Source organism: Gopherus flavomarginatus, chromosome 17 (assembly GCF_025201925.1).
Source record: "Gopherus flavomarginatus isolate rGopFla2 chromosome 17, rGopFla2.mat.asm, whole genome shotgun sequence".
Lineage (NCBI taxonomy): Eukaryota > Metazoa > Chordata > Testudines > Testudinidae > Gopherus > Gopherus flavomarginatus.
In genome coordinates, this window is record NC_066633.1 from 18,713,395 (window position 1) to 18,734,583 (window position 21,189).

General features: G+C 51.5%; 1 protein-coding gene across 11 annotated transcripts in view; it reads right to left on the bottom strand.

The window, feature by feature from the left end:
* The window catches only part of CACNA1B (calcium voltage-gated channel subunit alpha1 B), a 530,102-nt gene that overhangs the window by 244,159 nt on the left and 264,754 nt on the right, over positions 1–21,189 (bottom strand). For all 11 annotated transcript variants that reach the window (XM_050926295.1, XM_050926292.1, XM_050926289.1 and 8 more), the window contains exon 7: positions 9,208–9,311. In XM_050926295.1, coding sequence (XP_050782252.1) covers positions 9,208–9,311 — 104 coding nt within the window. The remainder of the gene's footprint in view (positions 1–9,207; positions 9,312–21,189) is intronic.

Genomic DNA, 21,189 nt, shown 5'->3' on the forward strand with positions numbered 1-21,189 from the left:
TCAGATTAGTGCCAAAGTGGATGCAAATAAACTAAAACTGTTCAGCTAGGCCCTCTGCAACTGCCCCACAGTGCATTAGCGGCCTTGTGGCACCTCCTAGAAGGCACTGCTTCTGGGAGCCAAGGTGGGGATTGTGGGATAGGTACCCAGAGGGCACTGCAACCAAAACAGTTTAGGACGGCACTACTATGGATGTAGGACAAAATGTAAACGGATTAAGCCAGGCTAGTATGGACACAAAGGCCTGTTTGTGGTTAAGTCGGATCAGTACAACCAGTCCAGTTCGCTAGTGTAAACGAAACCTGAGATACTCCTACTATGGCTGGGCTTGCTGAATGGTGCCTGGGAAAGATTGGTCGGGTTGTTAATTTGGTTTCTTTGAGGTAAACATTTTCGTCTTTAAAAGGCTTTTGCTGTCTGTGTAATTGAAGAGTGCATGTGGACACCTTAAGCCAGTCTGATGTGTTTGCTAGGGCACTAGGTTGATGGATGGATGGCCAAACACACACTGCATCTGTCCAACTTGATCAAGTACACCACCCACTGCTGAGTGGGAGGGTTAGCCCAGTAAAACAGATACCAGCCAGGTGAATTATTGGCATCAGTCATCTCTGAAGGGCGTCTCACCTCCTCATGCTCAGCTAGAAGGATAGTGCCTGTGATGGGGGATTCATAGATTCATAGACTCTAGGACTGGAAGGGACCTTGAGAGGTCATCGAGTCCAGTCCCCTGCCCTCATGGCAGGACCAAATACTGTCTAGATCATCCCTGATAGGCATTTATCTAACCTACTCTTAAATATCTCCAGAGATGGAGATTCCACAACCTCCCTAGGCAATTTATTTCAGTGTTTAACTACCCTGACAGTTAGGAACAGTTAGGGGGATATCGGTATAGGTAAGGGAGGGAAGGAAGGAAGGGGAGTGGAGACCCCCAGGGGTTCGAAAGGAACATAGAAGATACCCTGTGAGTGGGAAAAATCTGATGACTCATTGCAGAGCAGAGAAGGGATGGGCATGCGCTGAATTTGAGAGGAACATCTGGCACTGACGTCTACTAGTCTTACTCCTCCCTGAGCAATGGTTCCAAAGGATAACGGCATGCAATCTCTGAAAATCCAAAGTGAAGAACATGACTGCACATAGCTGTCACATTATGATGAGTACGCAGCTTTCTTCCTGTTGCAGAGATTTGCGCTTTGTCTACACTAACAAAATTAGGACCTTGATTTCAGCAACTGCTAGAATTCGGCTGCACGAGTTTTAAGCCACTAATGTAGACATGAAAACCCATGCCATGGGGCTAAAACATCCTAACCTTGTCTTGAGCAGTTTAAGACTGGTGCAGCTGCATTACCACTGGAAAATGGGTACTGAGTTTGTTCTTATAGACTCACCCTTAATGTCACAATGAATCGATATAACAAGGGTATGTCTACACTACAATCTGGAGACCATATGTAAGCATATCCAAGCTAGCTTTGAGCGAGCCAACTCACTAAAAATTGCATTGTAGCCACAGTGGCATGTGCTCCTTTGGAAAATCTACCCACTTATTTTGGTGTCTCAAAGGGAGCTAAGCTCTTTTGACCATCTGACCCATGATATTTGCATTGGGGAAGAGAAAACAGCCACCCGCTTCAGTGATGAGCATCAGATGAAAGAGAGCAGAAATCTGAGAAGGCCATTCTGAGAGGGTATTTAAATATTAAGTGATTACAAGAGCGCTGGCAGCACTTTGATCAGCATGCATGGGGGCCATGCCATACAGCAGGGAAAGCCTAATTTAATCTGAATGACAGAGCCAACATGCTTTAAATGACATCTTTAGCCATATACTCAAGGGACATCATCACGTCAAGTGTGGTCTGAGGTTTAGGGTTACTTTTATATCACAATTTTACTAACACGTAAGAGCCAAACATTTTTCTCCAGTTTTTTTGTTGTTGGTTGTTTATTTTACTTTAATTCCCACTGGAAATGATGGGAATGGAGGGGTTATGTGGCCTTCCTTTTAAAACAAATATCACACCTGCAGTGTTTGCAACCCAAACATTGCCAGGTTTTACTAGTACATGAGAACCAGGAAACAAACCAGGCTTGTTTATTTGCACTGCCCACCGAGAGAGGAAAAGAAACAAAACTTCCAGCATAGAGAAGGTACAGGAGCATGGTAGAGAGAACCCACGTGTTAAATCCTGTCTACATTAGAGAACTGTGCACCAGTATTACATTATTGACACTCTACATCAGTGAAAAGCCCTAATGTAAACACACTGCACCAATGTTAAACGGGGGTTTACCAATTCCCACAGTAACTTGGGTATAAACCCAGCTTTATATGGGTACAGGGCTTCTAAATGAGTTGAAGTAGTGGTACAAATCTCTCTAACGTAGATGGGACCAGAAACAGTAGTAGCTGTTCAAACAACATAGCTTTGCCCGGTACTCAGACACTATATAGCAATGAGTGCAGTATAAATGGCTAGCAAGAGAAATTCCTAGATAAATGGTGAAAAGTAATTTGATTTTTTTTATTACTGCTCTTTTCATAATCTCCAGTGCTACTGGGAATGTAGGTAATTTCATTTGTGTTTAAAGTTATTTATTATGATTGATGATGGTTTTTGAGATGGCATCTCTTTAAACAGGTCAGAAATCTATAGCATTTCCCCTGCCACTCTGGGAAAGGGGCCTAATCCAGGCATCAGAGAGGAATTAATTAAAACCTAATCACAATGATAAATACCCAAGAGCTGTTTAGTTAAAAGTCGGTTCCATGTCACCAACGGTGGCAAGTGGAAGCGATACACGCAACTAGAAACCAAATTTTTTAAAAAGCCATATACATGCCACTGTAGTTTGCGAGGTTAAGGTTGTGACACTCTGTACCTCAGGGGAACACCCTGCACCCCCATGTTCATCCTTATGATTGTGTGGTATCCAATGCAAAGTTTGTCATGTCGGGTGTCTTCAGAAGGCTCATGATGTACTGAGCATTGTTGTTATAGTAATGTAATAGGTTGTAATTTCATGTATATAGTTATGAGGCTGAAAATGTGTCCTCATGGCTTAAAATAAGCCCAGGCAAAAACTCCCCAAGAGCAGAGGGGCAGTTCACACCTCATCAGGGCAGGTATGGGACAAACCCAGCCCAGCCTCACAGGAACAAAGGACACTGGCCTAGGCACCAACAAAGGATCTGTTGGACTCTCAAGTGAGTCACCGCCCTTCCTTTGGTCAGTTTGGGACTAAGATGAGGTAATGTTCACCTGACGCTGAAGGTGGAGGGGCAAAGTCAAGAGGAAAGAAAGAATATGATAAAAAGGAGAGACGTTTGCCATGCTCTCCTCTCTCTTCCACTTCCATCTACAAACATCACCACCAAGAGACTGGAGTGCTGATCAAAGGGGAGATCCTGGCTGAAGAGCAACCAGCCAGCCTGAGGTGAGAAGCATCTAAGTTTGTGAGGACACTGAAAGTGTTAAGATCAGCTTAGAATGCATTTTGCTTTTATTTCATTTGACCAAATCTGACTTGTTGTGCTTTGACTTATAATCACTTAAAATCTATCTCTGTAGTTAATAAATGTGTTTGTTTATTCTACCTGAAGCAGTGCATTTGGTTTGAAGCATGTCAGAAACTCCCCTTGGGATAACAAGCCTGTTACATATCAATTTCTTGATTAAATTGATGAACTCATATAAAGTGTCCAGCGGATGTAACTGGACACTATAAGATGGAGGTTCCTACGGTTGTGTCTGGGACTGGAGATATTGGCTAGTGTCATTCGGTTGCACAATCCAAGCAGTGGCTGGCCAAAAGTGCCCATTGGGAGCAGCTTACATGCCAGAGGCTGTGCGTGAACATCCCGGGAGCAGGGGTTCTCACAGCAGAGCAGGGTAAGGCTGGCTCTCAGAGTCAAGGATTGGAATGGCCTGGCAGATCACCAGTGCAGATAACACCAGGGGAATGTCACAAAGGTGTTGGATGTATATCATCACCTGAGTAACACTCATGAGAGGACGGATGGTATATTGATTATGGGGCTGACCTACGACTTGTGAGACCAGCATTCCATTCCTCACTCTGCTTCAGACATTTTGTGTGACCTCGAGCAAGCCAGCTAGCCTTTCTGTGCTTCAGTTCCTTGGTCGTACAGTGCGGATCGCAGCACTGCCCTATCTCCCAGGGGCATACATAATGAGATAATGATAATGGGGACCAGATAAAGACTGAAGATACGATTTTAGAGTGAACCCCTTTGGTCCTGGTCCCACTAGCCCCCCAGCCTCAAATTCATGTGTGCCTCTGCTTTACAGGAAGCTGGTATATAGCTGGGGCTGTCCATGGCCAAGGGGGCTGGTGTCTGCTGGGTGCAGGGCACACTGAGCAACTGTACTGCGGATTAATAGGAAATCCTTGGGTGAAATCCTACCCTATCGATGTCAATGGGAGTTCTGTCATAGACTTGACTTGGGTCATGATTTCATCCTTTGGCTCTCTTTTAATGATCAAATGCTCTGCAGCCAACAACTCTTCACATGAAATACAGGGTTTATCCTATAATTTCAGCAGAAACACACTTCTTTGAAGTGATGTTCCAGAACCCTCTCCCAGGGAAGGTAACGCCACTAGTCACTGCTTGCAGGAATGCAAGGCTTCGTCATCAGCACGTCTAAAATTAATAACTGCCATTTTCTTCTATACTCTCCTCGTCACCGTAATATTTAGTACCTTCCAGTAGAGCGGTAAGCACTGTGGCTACAGCCACAGGTGTTTGGATCTTTCTCTTAGCCTCTCCTCTGGGGATCTTCCTCGTGAAGCTCTTTACAAATCTTAATGAATTGAGTCTTTCCCTGTGAGGTGGGTATTATTTCCCCTATAATACAGATGGGTAAACTGAGGCATGGAGTGGCAAAGCAACTTGCCCAAGGTCAGAAAGAGCATGTGGCAGAGCAAGAAACAGATCTCTCAAGTCCTTGCTTTGGTCACAAGATCACCCTTGAGTCCAAACGTAAGGGAACAGGAGCCTGCAACTTTTGTTCATTATTATTATTATTAAGCAACTTCTTATTAACCGAGCTGGGCTGAGACACTGGGGAACCATGCAGGTGAATTGTCCAAACATTGAACCATCCCCAGCTCCAACTACTGCACAAGTGCTTTCAGTACGATACCACATGAGTATGGACACGAGCTTCCCCTTTGCCAACTCCTCTGAGATCAGACGATGCCTGATCAATGGCCCTGACAGAACATCATTGCCCCTAACACTCATCTAGGAATGAAGGGGAAGCAAAGCTCTTCAGCTGGCAGACACCAGCCTGCTCTGTGACCAGGGCCAGCCCTAGACCAAACAGCGCTCCAGGCGAGAAGCATTTTCAGACCCTCCCTCCTTTTGTTAAACTTTTGAATACCTTATGTGTAGCCCATTTCACGACTTCGATGCACGATCTGGATGCGTGATTTATCCTTATCATATAAGAGGATAAATTTGCACACTAGGATCTGTAAATCTGTATTTATTCACGCCTTATATAAGCAAGCCTGGAATGTTCCATGAGATTCAACAAAGATCCAGAACATTCTAGAAGGTTAGTGAAAAATGAATCCACATACGGAATACCTGAAACATTTTACTTCAAACATTCTACTTTCCCTTTTGTCATTAACAACAAAACCAGTGCCTTGAGCCTGGCACCCCACAAGCCCGGCACCCCAGGCAGTCGCCTGGATCACCTGCCCCTAAATCCGACCCTGTCCGTGACCTTCTTAAACAACTTATACCAGCTGTGCCCTCCCTGCCCTAGGGCAGTGTTCCTGATCCTCACACAAAGCCACTCCCTACTTTTCCCCCACATCTGCTTTGAACCCAGGAGGATCTGTGGATGTTGAGGCTCTTTTAAAAACACTAGGCATGGATCTGTTCTTTGAAGAACGTTTTATTTCCCTGGCTACATAAAACAGAGAAAGAGCAAAGGCTGCAATATTAAAGGGCTTTTACATCTGAACAGCATTAACCTTTTCCTCCAACACAGCTGCACACTCCTCTCGTTACCAGAAGGGCAATCAGCAAACAAGGGATCGTGATGCCAGGGGCTGAGAACCATGCTGTGAGAGATAAATCTAGGTGCACAAACACAAGCCCAATACTGGTTTCTCAGAGGGGCTCCGGTACCCAGTTGCACACACTGTAAGAGCTTGTGTACTATTGAGATGGGTCTGGATGATAAACCCAGATCCAAACATCTACAGATGCTGGGGACATTCAGGTTAGGATCCGAATTTAGCAGCTCTCTCTCTCTCTCTAATGGGCCAAACCAAAGTCTCACATCCAAACTTAATGAACCCCTGGCTCAGTATTACCAACTTCATGCATTTAAATAATCTGAGTCCACACACACCCTCCCCACAAAATCAGGTGATTGGTTTAAACATGACATTTAAAAAAAAAATAAAGCTGAGTTATTTTTATTTGCCTTCTGGTTTTTGAGCCTTACATTCCATATTTTCAAGCTTGCCTCCTTAACTACAAAGGCTAGAAATTTACTTTCACTTTTTAAATGGAAGTTGACATTCTCCTGTAATCACAGGACTCCAGGAGCTGAGGTGTGGCAGGTAGGGCTGCTCCATAACACCCCCTGTAGGGCCAAACCCTACCTTAATCCATAAGATCTGGCCACCTGCTTGGAGCAGATCGGTGTCTGTCTCTCAACATTTAGATAACAAAATAAACTCAGGATTTGGTTGTCTGCACTTTTATGCAAAGAAGCCAAACTTCAAATGCAAACACGTAGTTGCAGCACTCAAAGGCAAGGGCCTGGCCCAGCCGTGGGGTCCAGGACTAGCGCTGAGCAACACCTCCTCTGCTCCAGTCTCCCCCATCTCTCTCCTGAGAAGAAGCAGGTAAGCCTTCTTAACTGGTCTGCTGGTTCTTGATTGGTCTGCATTTCCTCCAGGCCCTTCTAGACCTCCAGAGGACAGTCTTGTTGGTAGCCTGCTCTGAGTGGATTTTCCTTGAGCAGACAGGTGTCAGGGAGCCAATGGCTCCAGCAGGGGGCAGAAAAGGCCCAACAAACTTCATCACATGGGGCTTTAAGAAGAACGCAAAATATTGCACGACATGAAATAGAATCATAAGAGCTGGCAACACTGGGGATTCATACAAACTGGTTATGTCTACACTGCACAAATGGCAGCGTATAGAGTACATTCACTGCATGCCTCCCTAGCATGGGTAAAAATAGCAGTGTAGGCAAGTAAAGACATCACTGAACTCCCAGGCTCTATGCCCTACTCAACTCTCTAAACACCCAAGCAGTGTCTCCTCCATTTAGGCAGTGTAGTGACCCGCCCGCTCCCACTGCCAGAGCCTTTCCCCACTGCCTCTCCCCAGCCAGAACCTTCACTGACACCTGTAGCTATACACCACCACATGGACACAGCCTGCTTTTCACTGCAACATGTAGCTACGCATACCCTACACGCTGCCCCAAGTTGTGTGTGGTGTAGATGTAGCCACAGACACCATAGTGGATGTCACCCAAGGCACAACCCCTACCACTGCATGAGCTGACAAGGTAGCTCCATCATCTGGGAGTAAGTAGCAGGTTGTCACCATCATTGGAGGGAAATAAACCCAAACGCATTACAAACATGTACTCACATACTTAATGTTAAGCATCAGAGTAGCCTCATTGACTTTAGTGGGGCTACTCATAGACTCAGACTCTAGGACTGGAAGGGACCTCGAGAGGTCATCGAGTCCAGTCCCCTGCCCTCATGGCAGGACCAAATACTGTCTAGACCATCCCTAATAGACATTTATCTAACCTACTCTTAAATATCTCCAGAGATGGAGATTCCACAACTTCCCTAGGCAATCTATTCCAGTGTTTAACTACCCTGACAGTTAGGAACTTTTTCCTAATGTCCAACCTAAATCTCCCTTGCTGCAGTTTAAGCCCATTGCTTCTTGTTCTATCATTGGAGGCTAAGGTGAACAAGTTTTCTCCCTCCTCCTGATGACACCCTTTTAGATACCTGAAAACTGCTATCATGTCCCCTCTCAGTCTTCTCTTTTCCAAACTAAACAAACCCAATTCCTTCATAGGTCATGTTCTCAAGACCTTTAATCATTCTTCTTGCTCTTCTCTGGACCCTCTCCAATTTCTCCACATCTTTCTTGAAATGCGGTGCCCAGAACTGGACACAATACTCTAGTTGAGGCCTAACCAGCACAGAGTAAAGCGGAAGAATGACTTCTCGTGTCTTGTTTACAACACACCTGTTAATGCATCCCAGAATCACGTTTGCTTTTTTTGCAACAGTATCACACTGTTGACTCATATTAAGCTTGTGGTCTACTATGACCCCTAGATCTCTTTCTGCCATACTCCTTCCTAGACAGTCTCTTCCCATTCTGTATGTGTGAAACTGATTGTTCCTTCCTAAGTGGAGCACTTTGCATTTATCTTTATTGAACTTCATCCCGTTTACCTCAGACCATTTCTCCAATTTGTCCAGATCATTTTGAACGTTGACCCTGTCCTCCAAAGCAGTTGCATTCCCTCCCAGTTTGGTATCGTCTGCAAACTTAATAAGCATACTTTCTATGCCAACATCTAAATCGTTGATGAAGATATTGAACAGAGCCGGTCCCAAAACAGACCCCTGCGGAACCCCACTTGTTATATCTTTCCAGCAGGATTGGGAGCCATTAATAACTACTCTCTGAGTACGGTTATCCAGCCAGTTATGCACCCACCTTATAGTAGCCCCATCTAAATTGTACTTTCCTAGTTTATCTATAAGAATATCATGCGAGACCGTATCAAATGCCTTACTAAAGTCATCTGCTTACAGTTCAGCACTTGAGTAAGTATTCGCTAGACAAGGCCTAAGTCAGTGTATCCCATGAAACTCCCTTAACCCTGGCAACTGGAGTCACACTTGACAATTCAGGACCATCTTGGCTACTGACTTTTCACCAGCCCTGCTGGTGTTCTCAGGTTACAGCTGTGTGGTGGCCTCATAGGGCCACGCTATTACAAGGAAGAGAAAGAGGGTAGGTAGGGAGTGAAACCAAAGCAATGTGCTGAGTCTGGTGTGTCTCCCTCCCGTCCCAGTCCTTGCCCACCACACGCTGAAGCTGTTATTGCCCCGCACATCCAGGTGGAGATGGACAAGTCATCGGCGCCTTACCCTGATAAGACGCCCAGCACCAGGTTGAGCATGAAGAAAGAGCCAATGATGATGAGAGGGATGAAGTAAAGCCAGTTCCAGGTATTTCCTGCGGCATCATTGGTCTGGAAATAGAGAAGGGGAGAAAGAAAAGCAATTTTTTATAAGTCCCCAGAAAAGCAAACATCTATCGTTGCAGGACAATGGATCCTTCCTTTAGACTCCCTATAGACTGTGCCAATATTAATTAGCATTGTTACATGTGCAGCAACTGAACTGAGGACTGAAATCCCAGGAACAGAATGAAGCAAATTTGGGTCTCAGTGTACTGTGCATGAGGTGTCCACATCACAAAGCTGCCACCAACTCCAGCAAGAATAGCAGTCTCTGACCGAAAGGACCCTAGTACTGGGCCCCTCCAACCTCAGGATGGCCTGTCGACATTCCTTCCCGACACACAGTATCCAATCCAGTCATCCACGTTGTTACAAATATAGCCCCTCCATTCCAAAATCCCTGCCCACCTACGGTCTGAGCTACCATGTGCTTATATCTGTGTTGAGTTTATATCTGAACCAAGACACAAAGTACATAAGGGAGATGCAGTCGTCTTTTTGTGTGTGTTGCAATTAACGCAGCACTTGATGGCATGCCCAGAATTCTCTCTCTCTCTCTCTCTCTCACACACACACACACACACACACACACGCCAGAAAAAGAGGAAAACGGTGGGCAAAACAAATTCTTTAGCGTGATGCCAACTTGACATCTGCTTATTCCACACTTTGGAAGTCTGTCATCAAAACCAGTATCTAAAACTTTCTGAGTAAGCAACTGTGCGTATTGGAGGAGAAGACTGGGTTTTAGTTTCTGACAAAGTTTCTGCATTCTTTAACCGCAAGGGAGCTCTTCAAGTAATTGCTGAAAAGTAAAATGCCATGTGGCCACTACCCAAGCCAAGTACCTTGGAGAGTTCAGATTATTCTCTTGTGGAAGAAAAATGCAGCAACTTTTGAACCAGCTGATTTGAAGACTCAAGGGAAAAAAACAAGGGAAATTTGCATCTGTCCTTTTGCAATGGTGAAAGAATGACAGTTCCTCCATCCCTAATACAGGCCTGAAATGCCTGATAAACTGCAAACAGAACTTGGCAAATACTGCAGGAAAACACTTGTGAGCATTGGCTTGAACAAAATCCATTAACTCACTTTGACACAGAGTCTTTTATTCACAATGTGTCAGGCCTTATATTCACCATTCCCCAACATTTGTGCAAGTGAAATTTTGCTCACAACTGTATTCACACAGGAAGAGGAAGTGTCACAAATGCATTGATAAGTATTTTAACCACATGCGTTCTTCAAGCCATCTTGAAAGCTCCTCGTGTTGTTTGGGAGTCATCCAATCAGGGAGCAAAAACAAATACCATGTGACTTAGATGACCAGTTACGCAGTATGAATTACAGATAACAAACGCGTGAAGTATTAATTGTGGCAAATAGCTCATGAGTCACTGGTGGAGTATACGTTGACACAAACCATTCCTCGAATGACTGAGATGAAGGAGCAGATTCATGAGGAACGTTTCTCTGAATAAAAGACGGTTACTCACCTTTGTAACTGTTGTTCTTCGAGATGTGTTGCTCACATCCATTCCAGTTAGGTGTGCGCGCCGCGCAGTGCACGTTCGTCGGAAACTTTTTTACCCTAGCAAACTCCAGTGGGCCGGCAGGTCGCCCCCTGGAGTGGCGCCGCCATGGCGCCCAATATATATCCCTGCCGGCCCACCCGCTCCTCGGTTCCTTCTTGGCCGGCGGCTCCGACAGTGGGGAAGGAGGGCGGGTGTGGATTGGTTGTGAGCAACACATCTCGAAGAACAACAGTTACAAAGGTTGAGTAACCGTCTTTTCTTCTTCGAGTGATTGCTCACATCCATTCCAGTTAGGTGAATCCCAAGCCATACCTAGGCGGGTGGGGTCGGAGCGAGAAGTCGCGGCATGGAGCACAGCAGATCCGAAGGCCGCATCCTCTCTAGACTGCTGGACCAGGCGTAGTGGGAAGCAAAGGTGTGGACCGATGACCAGGTCGCTGCCCGACAGATTTCCTGGATGGGTACACGGGCAAGGAAAGCCAGCGACGACGCCTGCGCCCTGGTAGAATGCGCAGTCACACGGCCCGTAGGGACGTGGGCCAAGTCATAGCAGGTCCTGATGCAGGACGTTACCCAAGAGGATAACCTCTGGGAGGAGATAGGAAGCCCTTTCATGCGGTCCGCTACTGCCACGAAAAGCTGGGGGGATTTGCGGAAGGGCTTAGTCCTCTCCACGTAAAACGCCGAGAGCCCTACGGACATCAAGCGAGTGGAGCTGCTGCTCCCTGCCTGAGGAGTGAGGTTTTGGGAAAAAAAACCGGGAGGAATATCTCGTTGGTTGACGTGGAAGGCTGAGACCACCTTGGGGAGAAAAGCAGGGTGTGGTCTCAGCTGCACCTTGTCCTTGTGGAAGACCGTATATGGGGGGTCTACCACAAGAGCCCGGAGTTCCGACACCCGTCTAGCTGAGGTGATAGCTACTAGAAAGGCCGTCTTCCAAGAGAGGTAAGCAGGGAGCAAGTAGCTAACGGCTCAAAGGGGGGCCCCATGAGTCGGGACAACACCAGGTTAAGATCCCAGGTTGGAGCAGGGGGACGGACGTTAGGGTATAACGTTCCAGCCCCTTAAGGAATCTAGGACACCGTCGGGTGGGAAAAAACAGAGTGACCATCCGCACCCGGGTGAAAGGTGGAGATAGCCGCTAGGTGGACTCGTAACGACGATATGGCCAGACCTTGCCCTTTGAGGGACCAAATGTAGTCTAAGATGTCGGCTACTGAAACTTCCATAGGGCGGAGATTTCTCTCCACGCACCAATAGGAGAAGCGCTTCCATTTGGCCAAATATGTCCGCTCTTGTGGACGGCTTCCTGCTGCCCAAGAGCACCTCCCTCACCGGCGTGGAACAGCGCAGCTCAGAGCCAGTCAGCCACGCAGGAGCCACGCCGCTAGGTGCAGCGACTGCAGGTCTGGGTGACAGAGGGTCCCGTGCTCCTGGGTAATCAGGTCCGGATGAAGGGGCAGGGGAACTGGGTCGGCTATGGTCAGGTCCAGCAGCATGGGGTACCAGTGCTGTCTGGGCCACGCCGGGGCTACCATGATCACGTGAGCCCTGTCCCTGGCGCACCTTCAGAAGGACCCTGTGGACCAACGGGAATGGGGGAAACGCATAGTACAGGTGGGGTCGACCACTGGATGAGGAAGGCATCCGCTATCGACCCGGGCTCCCTGCCCTGAAAGGAGCAGAACGCTTGGCACTTCCTGTTCCCCTTGGACGCGAAGAGGTCCACCCGGGGATAACCCCACCTCCGGAAGATGGAGGAGGGCGACGTCTGGGCGAAGGGACCACTCGTGTGACAGGAAGGATCTGCTCAATCGATCCGCCAGCGTGTTCCGTACTCCGGGGAGGAAGGAAGCCATGAGGTGAATGGAGTGGGCTACACAAAAGTCCCAGAGTCGTATCGCCTCGTGGCACAGGGAGGAGGATCTGGTGCCGCCCTGCTTGTTGATATAATACACGGTCGTCGTGTTGTCGGTGAACACCGCGACACAACGACCCTGGAGCTGATGACAGAACGTTTGACAAGCAAGACGGACTGCTCTCAACTCCCGCATGTTGATGTGTAGCCCCACCTCCTCCTGGGACCACAGGCCCTGCGTCCTCAGGGTCCCTGCGTGGGCCCCCCAGCCGAGATCTGAGGCATCTGTTGTTAGGGACACCGAGGGCTGAGATGGGTGGAAGGGGAGACCCGCACACAACACTGACTGGTCCAGCCACCAGCCGAGAGAATCTAAGACCCTCTGGGGGATCGTGATTAACATATCTAGTGGCTGTCTTGTCGGCCTGTAATGACTGATGAGCCACAACTGGAGTGGCCTCATGCGGAGCCGAGCGTAATTGGTCACGAAAGTACAGGCCGCCATGTGGCCTAACAGGGTTAGACACGTCCTCACTGACGTCAGGGGGGCTGTCTGTAGTCGTTGCACGATTGCCGACAAGGCCTGGAACCGCTGCAATGGCAGCAAGGCCCTGCCCACAGTGGCGTCCAGGACGGCCCCGATGAATTCCACCCTTTGTGTGGGGGCCAGGGTGGACTTGTCTGTGTTCACCAAGAGGCCCAGAGTGGCGAACATGTCGGTGATCACACGGACATGGCTGCAGACTTGTTGTTCCGACGTGCCCCGAATCAACCAATCGTCCAGATACGGGAACACGTGGATACGACTGCGCCGAAGCTGCGCCACAACAACTGCCATGCATTTCGTAAACACTCTCGGGGCCGTGGACAAGCCAAATGGGAGGACTGCAAATTGGTAATGCAGAGACCCCACAACGAAGCGAAGGAAACGTCTGTGGGGTGGCCAGATAGCAATGTGAAAATACGCGTCCTGCATGTCGAGGGCGGCGTACCAGTCTCCCGGATCCAGGGATGGGATAATGGTCCCCAAGGAAACCATGCGGAACTTCAACTTCACCAGGTACTTGTTGAGCTCTCGCAGGTCGAGGATAGGCCTGAGGCCTCCCTTGGCCTTGGGGATCAGAAAGTAGCGGGAATAAAACCCCTTGCCTTTCTCGTTCTCCGGCGCCGCCTCTATAGCTCCTTTGCCGAGGAGCGTCTGCACCTCCTGCCGAAGGAATTGCTCGTGAGAGGGGTCCCTGAAGAGGGACGAGGAAGGGGGGCGGGGAGGAGGAAATGAAACAAACTGCAGGCGGTATCCCGACTGCACCGTGCGTAAGACCCAGCGGTCTGATGTTATTAGGGACCACGCTGGGAGGAAAAACGAAAGGCGGTTGGAAAACGGGGGGAAAGGATCCATTGGGGAAACTGTTACTGCGCCCTCGGGCGCACCTTCAAAATGAAGGCTTGGGTCCAGGCGGGGGCTTAGAGGAGCCTTGGTTTTGCCCCCCCTTGGTTCCCCGAGTGCCTGCGCCTTCCGTTCCTGCCGCGGCGCCTGTTAAGGTCCTGCCGCTGGCGGAACTGGGAATACGGCCTGCGCTGTTGTTGTTGTTGCTGCGGCCGGAAGGGTCCTGCGTTGCGTCACTGGTGTGTGCATCCCAAGTGACCGCATGATGACTCGGTTGTCTTTCAGACTCTTGAGTCTGGGGTCTGTCTTGTCCGAGAATAATCCTTGGCCTTCGAAAGGAAGGTCCTGTATAGTGTGCTGGAGCTCCGGCGGAAGGCCGGAAACCTGCAGCCAGGAGAGGCGACGCATTGTTACACCCGACGCGAGGGTACGGGCAGCCGAATCCGCAGCGTCCAAAGAGGCTTGCAAGGACGTGCGTGCGACCTTCTTGCCTTCCTCTAAGATGGCCGTAAACTCCTGACGAGCATCTTGTGGCAGCAGCTCCTTGAATTTATCTGCTGCCACCCAGGAGTTGAAGGCGTATCTGCTTAACAGGGCCTGCTGGTTGGAGACCCTGAGCTGCAGCGCCCCAGCCGAGTACACCTTACGGCCGAGGAGATCCATCCGCCTGGCCTCCCTGGATTTGGGGGCTGGAGCCTCCTGGCCGTGACGCTCTTTATCGTTAACGGATTGGACCACCAGGGAACACGGAGTCGGGTGTACGTGGAGGTACTCGTATCCCTTAGAAGGAGCCATGTACTTCCTCTCGACGCCCTTCGCAGTGGGAGGAATGGAGGCCGGAGACTGCCAGATGGTGTTGGCGTTGGCCTGGATGGTTCGTATGAACGGCAGGGCGACCCTGGTGGGAGCGTCTGCCGAGAGGATGGTCACAATAGGGTCCTCTACCTCCGAGACCTCCTCGGCTTGCAGACTCAGATTTTGGGCTACTCGCCTGAGGAGGTCCTGGTGCGCCCTGAGGTCCAGCGGGGGGGGGCTGTTGGAGGAGGTCCCAGCCACCGCTTCATCAGGGGAGGAGGATGAGGAGACCCCCGGCAAGAGAGTGTCTAATGGGGGGTCTCCCTCGGCCCTCGCCTCTGCCTCAGGAGCCAAAGCGGAGTCTTGATGCTTGGACCCTTCCTCCCCATCCGGGGAGGGAGGGGGGCGAGACAGCGAGGCTTCAGGTGCCCTGCGCTCCACAGTCGCCGGCCTAGCAGGGAGCTGTTGGGGGCCCTGGGCCTGATGATATGCCCAGGGTGTCCAGAAACCCCATTGCTGCGGGCCTTGGTCCTGCTGTGGAGGCTCACTGAACAGCGCCCGCCTGCCGGTCGGTGCCCAGCGCGTACCCACTGTCCGTTAATGAAGACACGGACGGCTGTCTAGAGGGCCATGGCGGGGCGGACCCTGGATGGTAAGGGTCCGCGCGGGCCGGCACGGGCGATCGTCTCGGTGCCGGGGACCGGTGCCGGGAGTCGTATCGGTGCCGGGACCGGGACCGGGTTCTGTCACGGTGCCGGGATCTGGACCGGTACCGGGCGCCGCTTCGGTGCCGGGATCGGGACCTACCACCGGTTCGGTGCCGGGAGGTCGACCGGGACCGGGACCTGCCACCAGCTCGGCGCCGGGAGGTCGACCGGTGTGGCGAATGTCTGGATCGGCTCCTGGAATCGCGGTGCCGGTAACGGCGGCTGGAGTCTGACCGCGATCGTCTCGATGTCGACCGGCGCCGCGAGTGCGACCGGTACCGCTGAGGGGAGCGGTGCCGGGACTGCGAGCGGCGGCGGGATCTGGAGCGACCGTGACGTCGGGACCTGGATCGAGAACGTGAGTCCCGAGACGGTGCCGACATCATAGGCTTGCCTCTGGACACGACCCGCACCGGAGGTACCGGGGGTGGTAGCTGAGTGGGCTCGGTCATGGCTATGAGGTCCCGTGCCGAGGCGAAGGTCTCTGGTGTGGATGGCACCACTATCTCGACCCCAGATGTCATGGGGGAGCTTGGCGGCACCGGACTCGACGGACCCGCCGGGCCCGGAGTCGACGGTGCCGGCGGCGCCGCGGCCGATGTTGAGGCCGGGCGCTCCACTCGGGTCTGCCTGGCCGGAGTAATGGACTTCGACGGCCTAGGCTCTGTCCCCGGTGCCGGAGAAGGTCGGTGCCGGGGAGTCTTCTCGGTGCCGGTGCGATCCGGTGCCGGCGCCGACATCACGGCCTGCGAAGCCGCCGGGTCAAGTGCCGCCTCCATAAGGAGAGTCCGGAGCCTTTGATCCCTCTCCTTCTTAGTCCTTGGCTTAAAAGCCTTGCAGATGCGGCACTTGTCGGATCTGTGCGATTCCCCCAGGCACTTCAGGCACGCGTCGTGGGGGTCGCTGGTAGGCATGGGCTTCTTGCAGGCCGCACACTGCTTGAAGCCCGGCGAACCAGGCATGAGCCCGGTGCCGGGTGCCGGGAAGGGCTAAGCCCCCGGCGAAGAACTATTTACAAACTACTTATCACTTAACTACTACTATCTACACTTAACAATCTAATTAACAACTACAATAAAGATAACGATAGAGAACAAGGAGAGCTAGGGACGTGGAGGACAGCTATGCCGCGCTCCACAGTTCCAACGACCGACACGGCGGTAAGAAGGAACTGAGGAGCGGGTGGGCCGGCAGGGATATATATTGGGCGCCATGGCGGCGCCACTCCAGGGGGCGACCTGCCGGCCCACTGGAGTTGCTAGGGTAAAAAAGTTTCCGACGAACGTGCACGCGCGGCGCGCACACCTAACTGGAATGGATGTGAGCAATCACTCGAAGAAGAACTAATATATTTATAAATATCTGCTGCAGCTCACTGATGTTCGCCAACAATAAGAAGGGCTAACAAATTGTGCCTGCCAGCATTTCATGCTGTCCTAGTTACAAACCTCTGGAAAGAAAGAAAGAAAGAAAGAAAGAAAAGGCGCAGAGAGACTAAAGGAGGGAAAATAGGCTGTCCCACACCCGGTCCATCCCCCGCTCAAACAAAATACCTTAAAAAAAAAAGCCACTCCCACCAGTATATTTCAGCTTTCCCCTATCCCATATTTTTCCTTCTTTTGCAGTTTTTTCTGTCTTTCTGTTCTCTTCTTTCTTCCCGCTCTTGGTTTCCCTCCCTTCCACTCTTCCTCTCCTTTTCTGCCCTGCCCCTTCTCCACGGGATGGGGCTGAACACACGAGGATGAAGTGTGAGTACTGGTGTCACCCTTCATGCTTCTTTCTCCATGTGCTCTGGCTCCGCTGATAGTGTTGACGCTGAGCGGTAAGCCAATAGTGAGTGTGTGCTACAGGTGCCCCTCCTTGCCTGATCCACGGAGGAGGTGAGTCTGTTACAGCACCAGGGAGCGAACCAAGGTCGTTTGCTCAAACTCAAGCGGCACAGGCTTTTAGCCCTGGAGAACCCCATTCAATTCCCACTCTGTCGGCCAAGAGCACAGCTAGCATGGTGGCACATGGATGGAGCGCTCCTTCAGTGGCAGACCACATTTACCAATACTGGGAACTGCAGTCTGGCCTGCCCTGATCAGGCTGATGGGACAAAGAGGTCTAGGAAAGGTCATAGGGGGAGCACAAGGGAAGGGCATAGATGAGAGAAGAGAATTCATATAAACATGCCCTGCTTTAGAGGTTAAAATGTTGTCGAGTGATCATTTGTTTATCATTTACTTATTCATCTGAAGCCCAAACTTGGTGACCGACCCATGATTCAATTCCACGAGCAAAGCGTTTAGAACAGAATGGGCAGAAAGGTGTCTCATTGAACACTTTCCTTTGAGCGTCTGCAGGGTTGCCTTGTGTTTGGGGCAGGCAAGGGCCTTGCTCTGTTTGTTCTTCACATGCACAAAGGGGTCAAGGTGTAGGCAGCATTCAGCAGGAAGGGAGAAGTGGCCATAGGAATCTTCCGGGGTGCGGGGGGGGAGGGAGTCTTGTGTCCACACAACAGGGGGATCTTTTTTCCACAGCCCTAAAAACTTGTGTCTGGACAGGGTTTATGGCTCCAATCCTGCCCCAGGGAGATGCTTTTGTGAATCACCCTGTGAGCTGCCAGGAAAAAGGAACTCCCAATCCTCGGCAGCAGAGCCCTGCAGCCATATCATGATATGCTGAGCCGCAGAGGACAGTGCTCCATGGGCTTGACTCCCACATCCCGACTCCAGTCCTGCTCATTAAGTGGGGGAAGCCAAGAGATCAAATCAATTTTTATGCTTCCAGTTAATGCTTGGCTGACTGTGCTGTCCAATCCCAAACGCAGGACTAACCAGATAGGGAAGGGATGGAAATAAAACACTTTTAATGAGGTGACAGCATTATCAAGATGCAGAAGGCGCTTATGGGCAGCTTCACAACTGCTGCATTCACATCAGTAACAATAGTGAGTTGACACTTTACAAGCCCCACAGGTAAATCCAGCTAAGGGTTTATACATGACCCCCCATCACCACCGTATCTGCGGGCCTCACAATCTTTCAGGCATTTATCCCTACAACCAGAGCTGGGTGAAACTTTTCATTTGAATTTGCCGAAATCAAAACGCTTTGCAAATTCAGGTCAAATCTGGTGAATACTTTCAGCTGATTAAACAATGAGGAGTTAGGACAGGATTGTACTTGGCTGGCTAGCCCAACCCACCACCCATACCACTACAGCAGGGGAGGGCAAACTTTTTGGCCTGAGGTATGCATCGGGTTTCCAAAATTGTATGGAGGGCCGGTTAGTGGAGGCTGTTCCTCCCCAAAGAACCAGGCATTGCCTGGCCCTGCTCCCATCTGACCCCTCCTGCTTCTCGCCCCCTGATGGCACCCCAGAACCCCCACCCCATCCAATCACTCCTTCTCCCTGTCCCCTGACAGCCCCTGGAACCCCTGCCCCGACTTCCCCCCAACCCATGCAACCCCCCCTCCTTCCTGACTGCCCCCCAGGACCCCTGCCCCATCCAACCACTCTGTTCTCCCCCTGACCACCCTGCCCCCGACCACCACCCTGAAATCCCCTGCCCTCTATCCAAGCACTCCTTCTCCCTTTCTCTGACTGCTCCCAGAACCCCTGCCCCCAACTGCCCCCCGCCACCCCGTTCAAACCCACCTCTCCTTCCTGACGGCCCCCCAGGACTCCTGTCCATCCAACCACCCTGTTCCCCCCCTCTGACAGCCCCGCCCCCTACCCAAACCCGCACCCCCTGACCAGCACCCTGAACTCTCTTGCCCTCTATCCAACCTCCCCACTCCTTGCCCCCTTACCATGCTGCCTGGAGCACCGGTGGCTGGCGCGGCTGGAGTCAGCAACGCCATCGCCGCCATCGCTGTGCAGCACAGAGACCGGATCAGGCCTGGCTCTGCAGCTGCACTGCCCCAGGAGCTCACAGCCCCACAGCCCAGAGCATTGCACCAGTCGCAGAGCAAGCTGAGGCTGCGAGGGAGGGGGAACCGCAGGGGAGGGGCTGGGCACTAGCCTCCTGGGCCAGGAGCTCAGGGGCCGGGCAGGAGGGTCCCGCGGGCCATATGTGGCCCGCAGGCCATAGTTTGCCCACCTCTGCGCTACAGCCACGTTGCTCGTAAGCACTAGCTCGAGCGGAACCAGCATCTGTACATCTACCTGAGCTGGGAATCACACCTCCCACATCAGGGATGGACAAACTATGGCCCGGGGACCACATTCGGCCCTCCAGACATTTTAATCCAGCCCTTGAGCTCGCTCTGGGGAGTGGGGTCCTGGGCTTGCTGTGCTCCAGCGCTCCAGCCGGGGAGTGGGGTCAGGGGCTTGCCCCACTCTGCACAGCTCCTGGAAGCAGCGACATGTCCCTCCTCCAGTTTCCACCTGTAGGGACAGTCAGGGGCACTGTATGCTGCCCTTGCCCCTGCCCCAAACACTGCCCCCGCAGCTCCCATCGGCTGGGAACCGTGGCCAATGGAAGCTGTAGGGGCAGCGCCTGCAGACGGGGCAGCATGCAGAGCTGTATTGGGAGACATGCCACTGCTTCTGAGAGCTGCTTGAAGTAAGCAATGCATGGAACCTGCACCCCTGATCCCCTGCTGCGCCCCACCCCCCTGCCCCAGCCCTGATACCTTTCCTGCCTTCGAACCCCTCGGTGTCAGCCCAGAGCACCCTCCTGCACCCTAAACCCTAATTCCCAGCTCCACCCCAGAGCCCACACCCCCAGCTGGAGCCCTCACCCCCTCCTGCACCCCAACCCCCAGTTATGTGAGCATTCATGGCCTGACATACAATTTCCACACCCAGATGTGGCCCTCCGGCCAAAAAGTTTGCCCACCCCTGTCCCAGATGCTGTACAGCCAAACCCTCAGGCATTCTTGTTGCCCTAAACCACGCCTCGTTGCACTAGCAATGGCAGCCTCTGCTTCTCTGTGAATTCCTTTAAAGTGATGCTTTCAGACAACCTGCTTGACAGCAATTCACTCCTGCTTGCAATCGGCTGCACTGACTAGAAACCCTTTTGTGCCACCCTGCCGCTTTCCCTTCTCTCGCCCTATTCTTGGATGCAGCTTCATTGGTGGTTCTTCGGCCCTGAAAATGCCAGGGGACAGAGCCCTTTTGCCCTGTTAAACCGAGAGGAGGAGGCTGTCTTTGTTTTCAGAGCTTCTCGCCACTGGAAGAGAAGGAGCGACCGCCACACTCAGCTCGACCCAATTCCATCAAACACGAGATGGGATTTCTGCTCCAGCCAGCACAGATCAGTGGAGACCTGCCAGCTCAGTCAAATCTCCCCATGTACCTCACGGCAGTGGAAAGTTCTACCTCCAGGGACCCTACCTACTTTCAGTTCCACACTCCCTCCGGCTGGGGGAATCACCAGGGGAGCTTCATGAATCGTGGGCATAGCTGCTGAATTCCACATTCCACTGACTTCAAAGGGTGCTGATCAAAGGGGCCACATCCCAGCATTCGGTATGAAAAAGGAGCATGTAAATACTCCTGAAGACTTTGCCTTCATTGTCAGCTACATCTCCACTAATGATGAGAGGGGGCTGGGAGGAAACCTGTGATGTTCCCTGCAGAACCAGACCAAGCAGCAAAGAGCAAGAGGAGA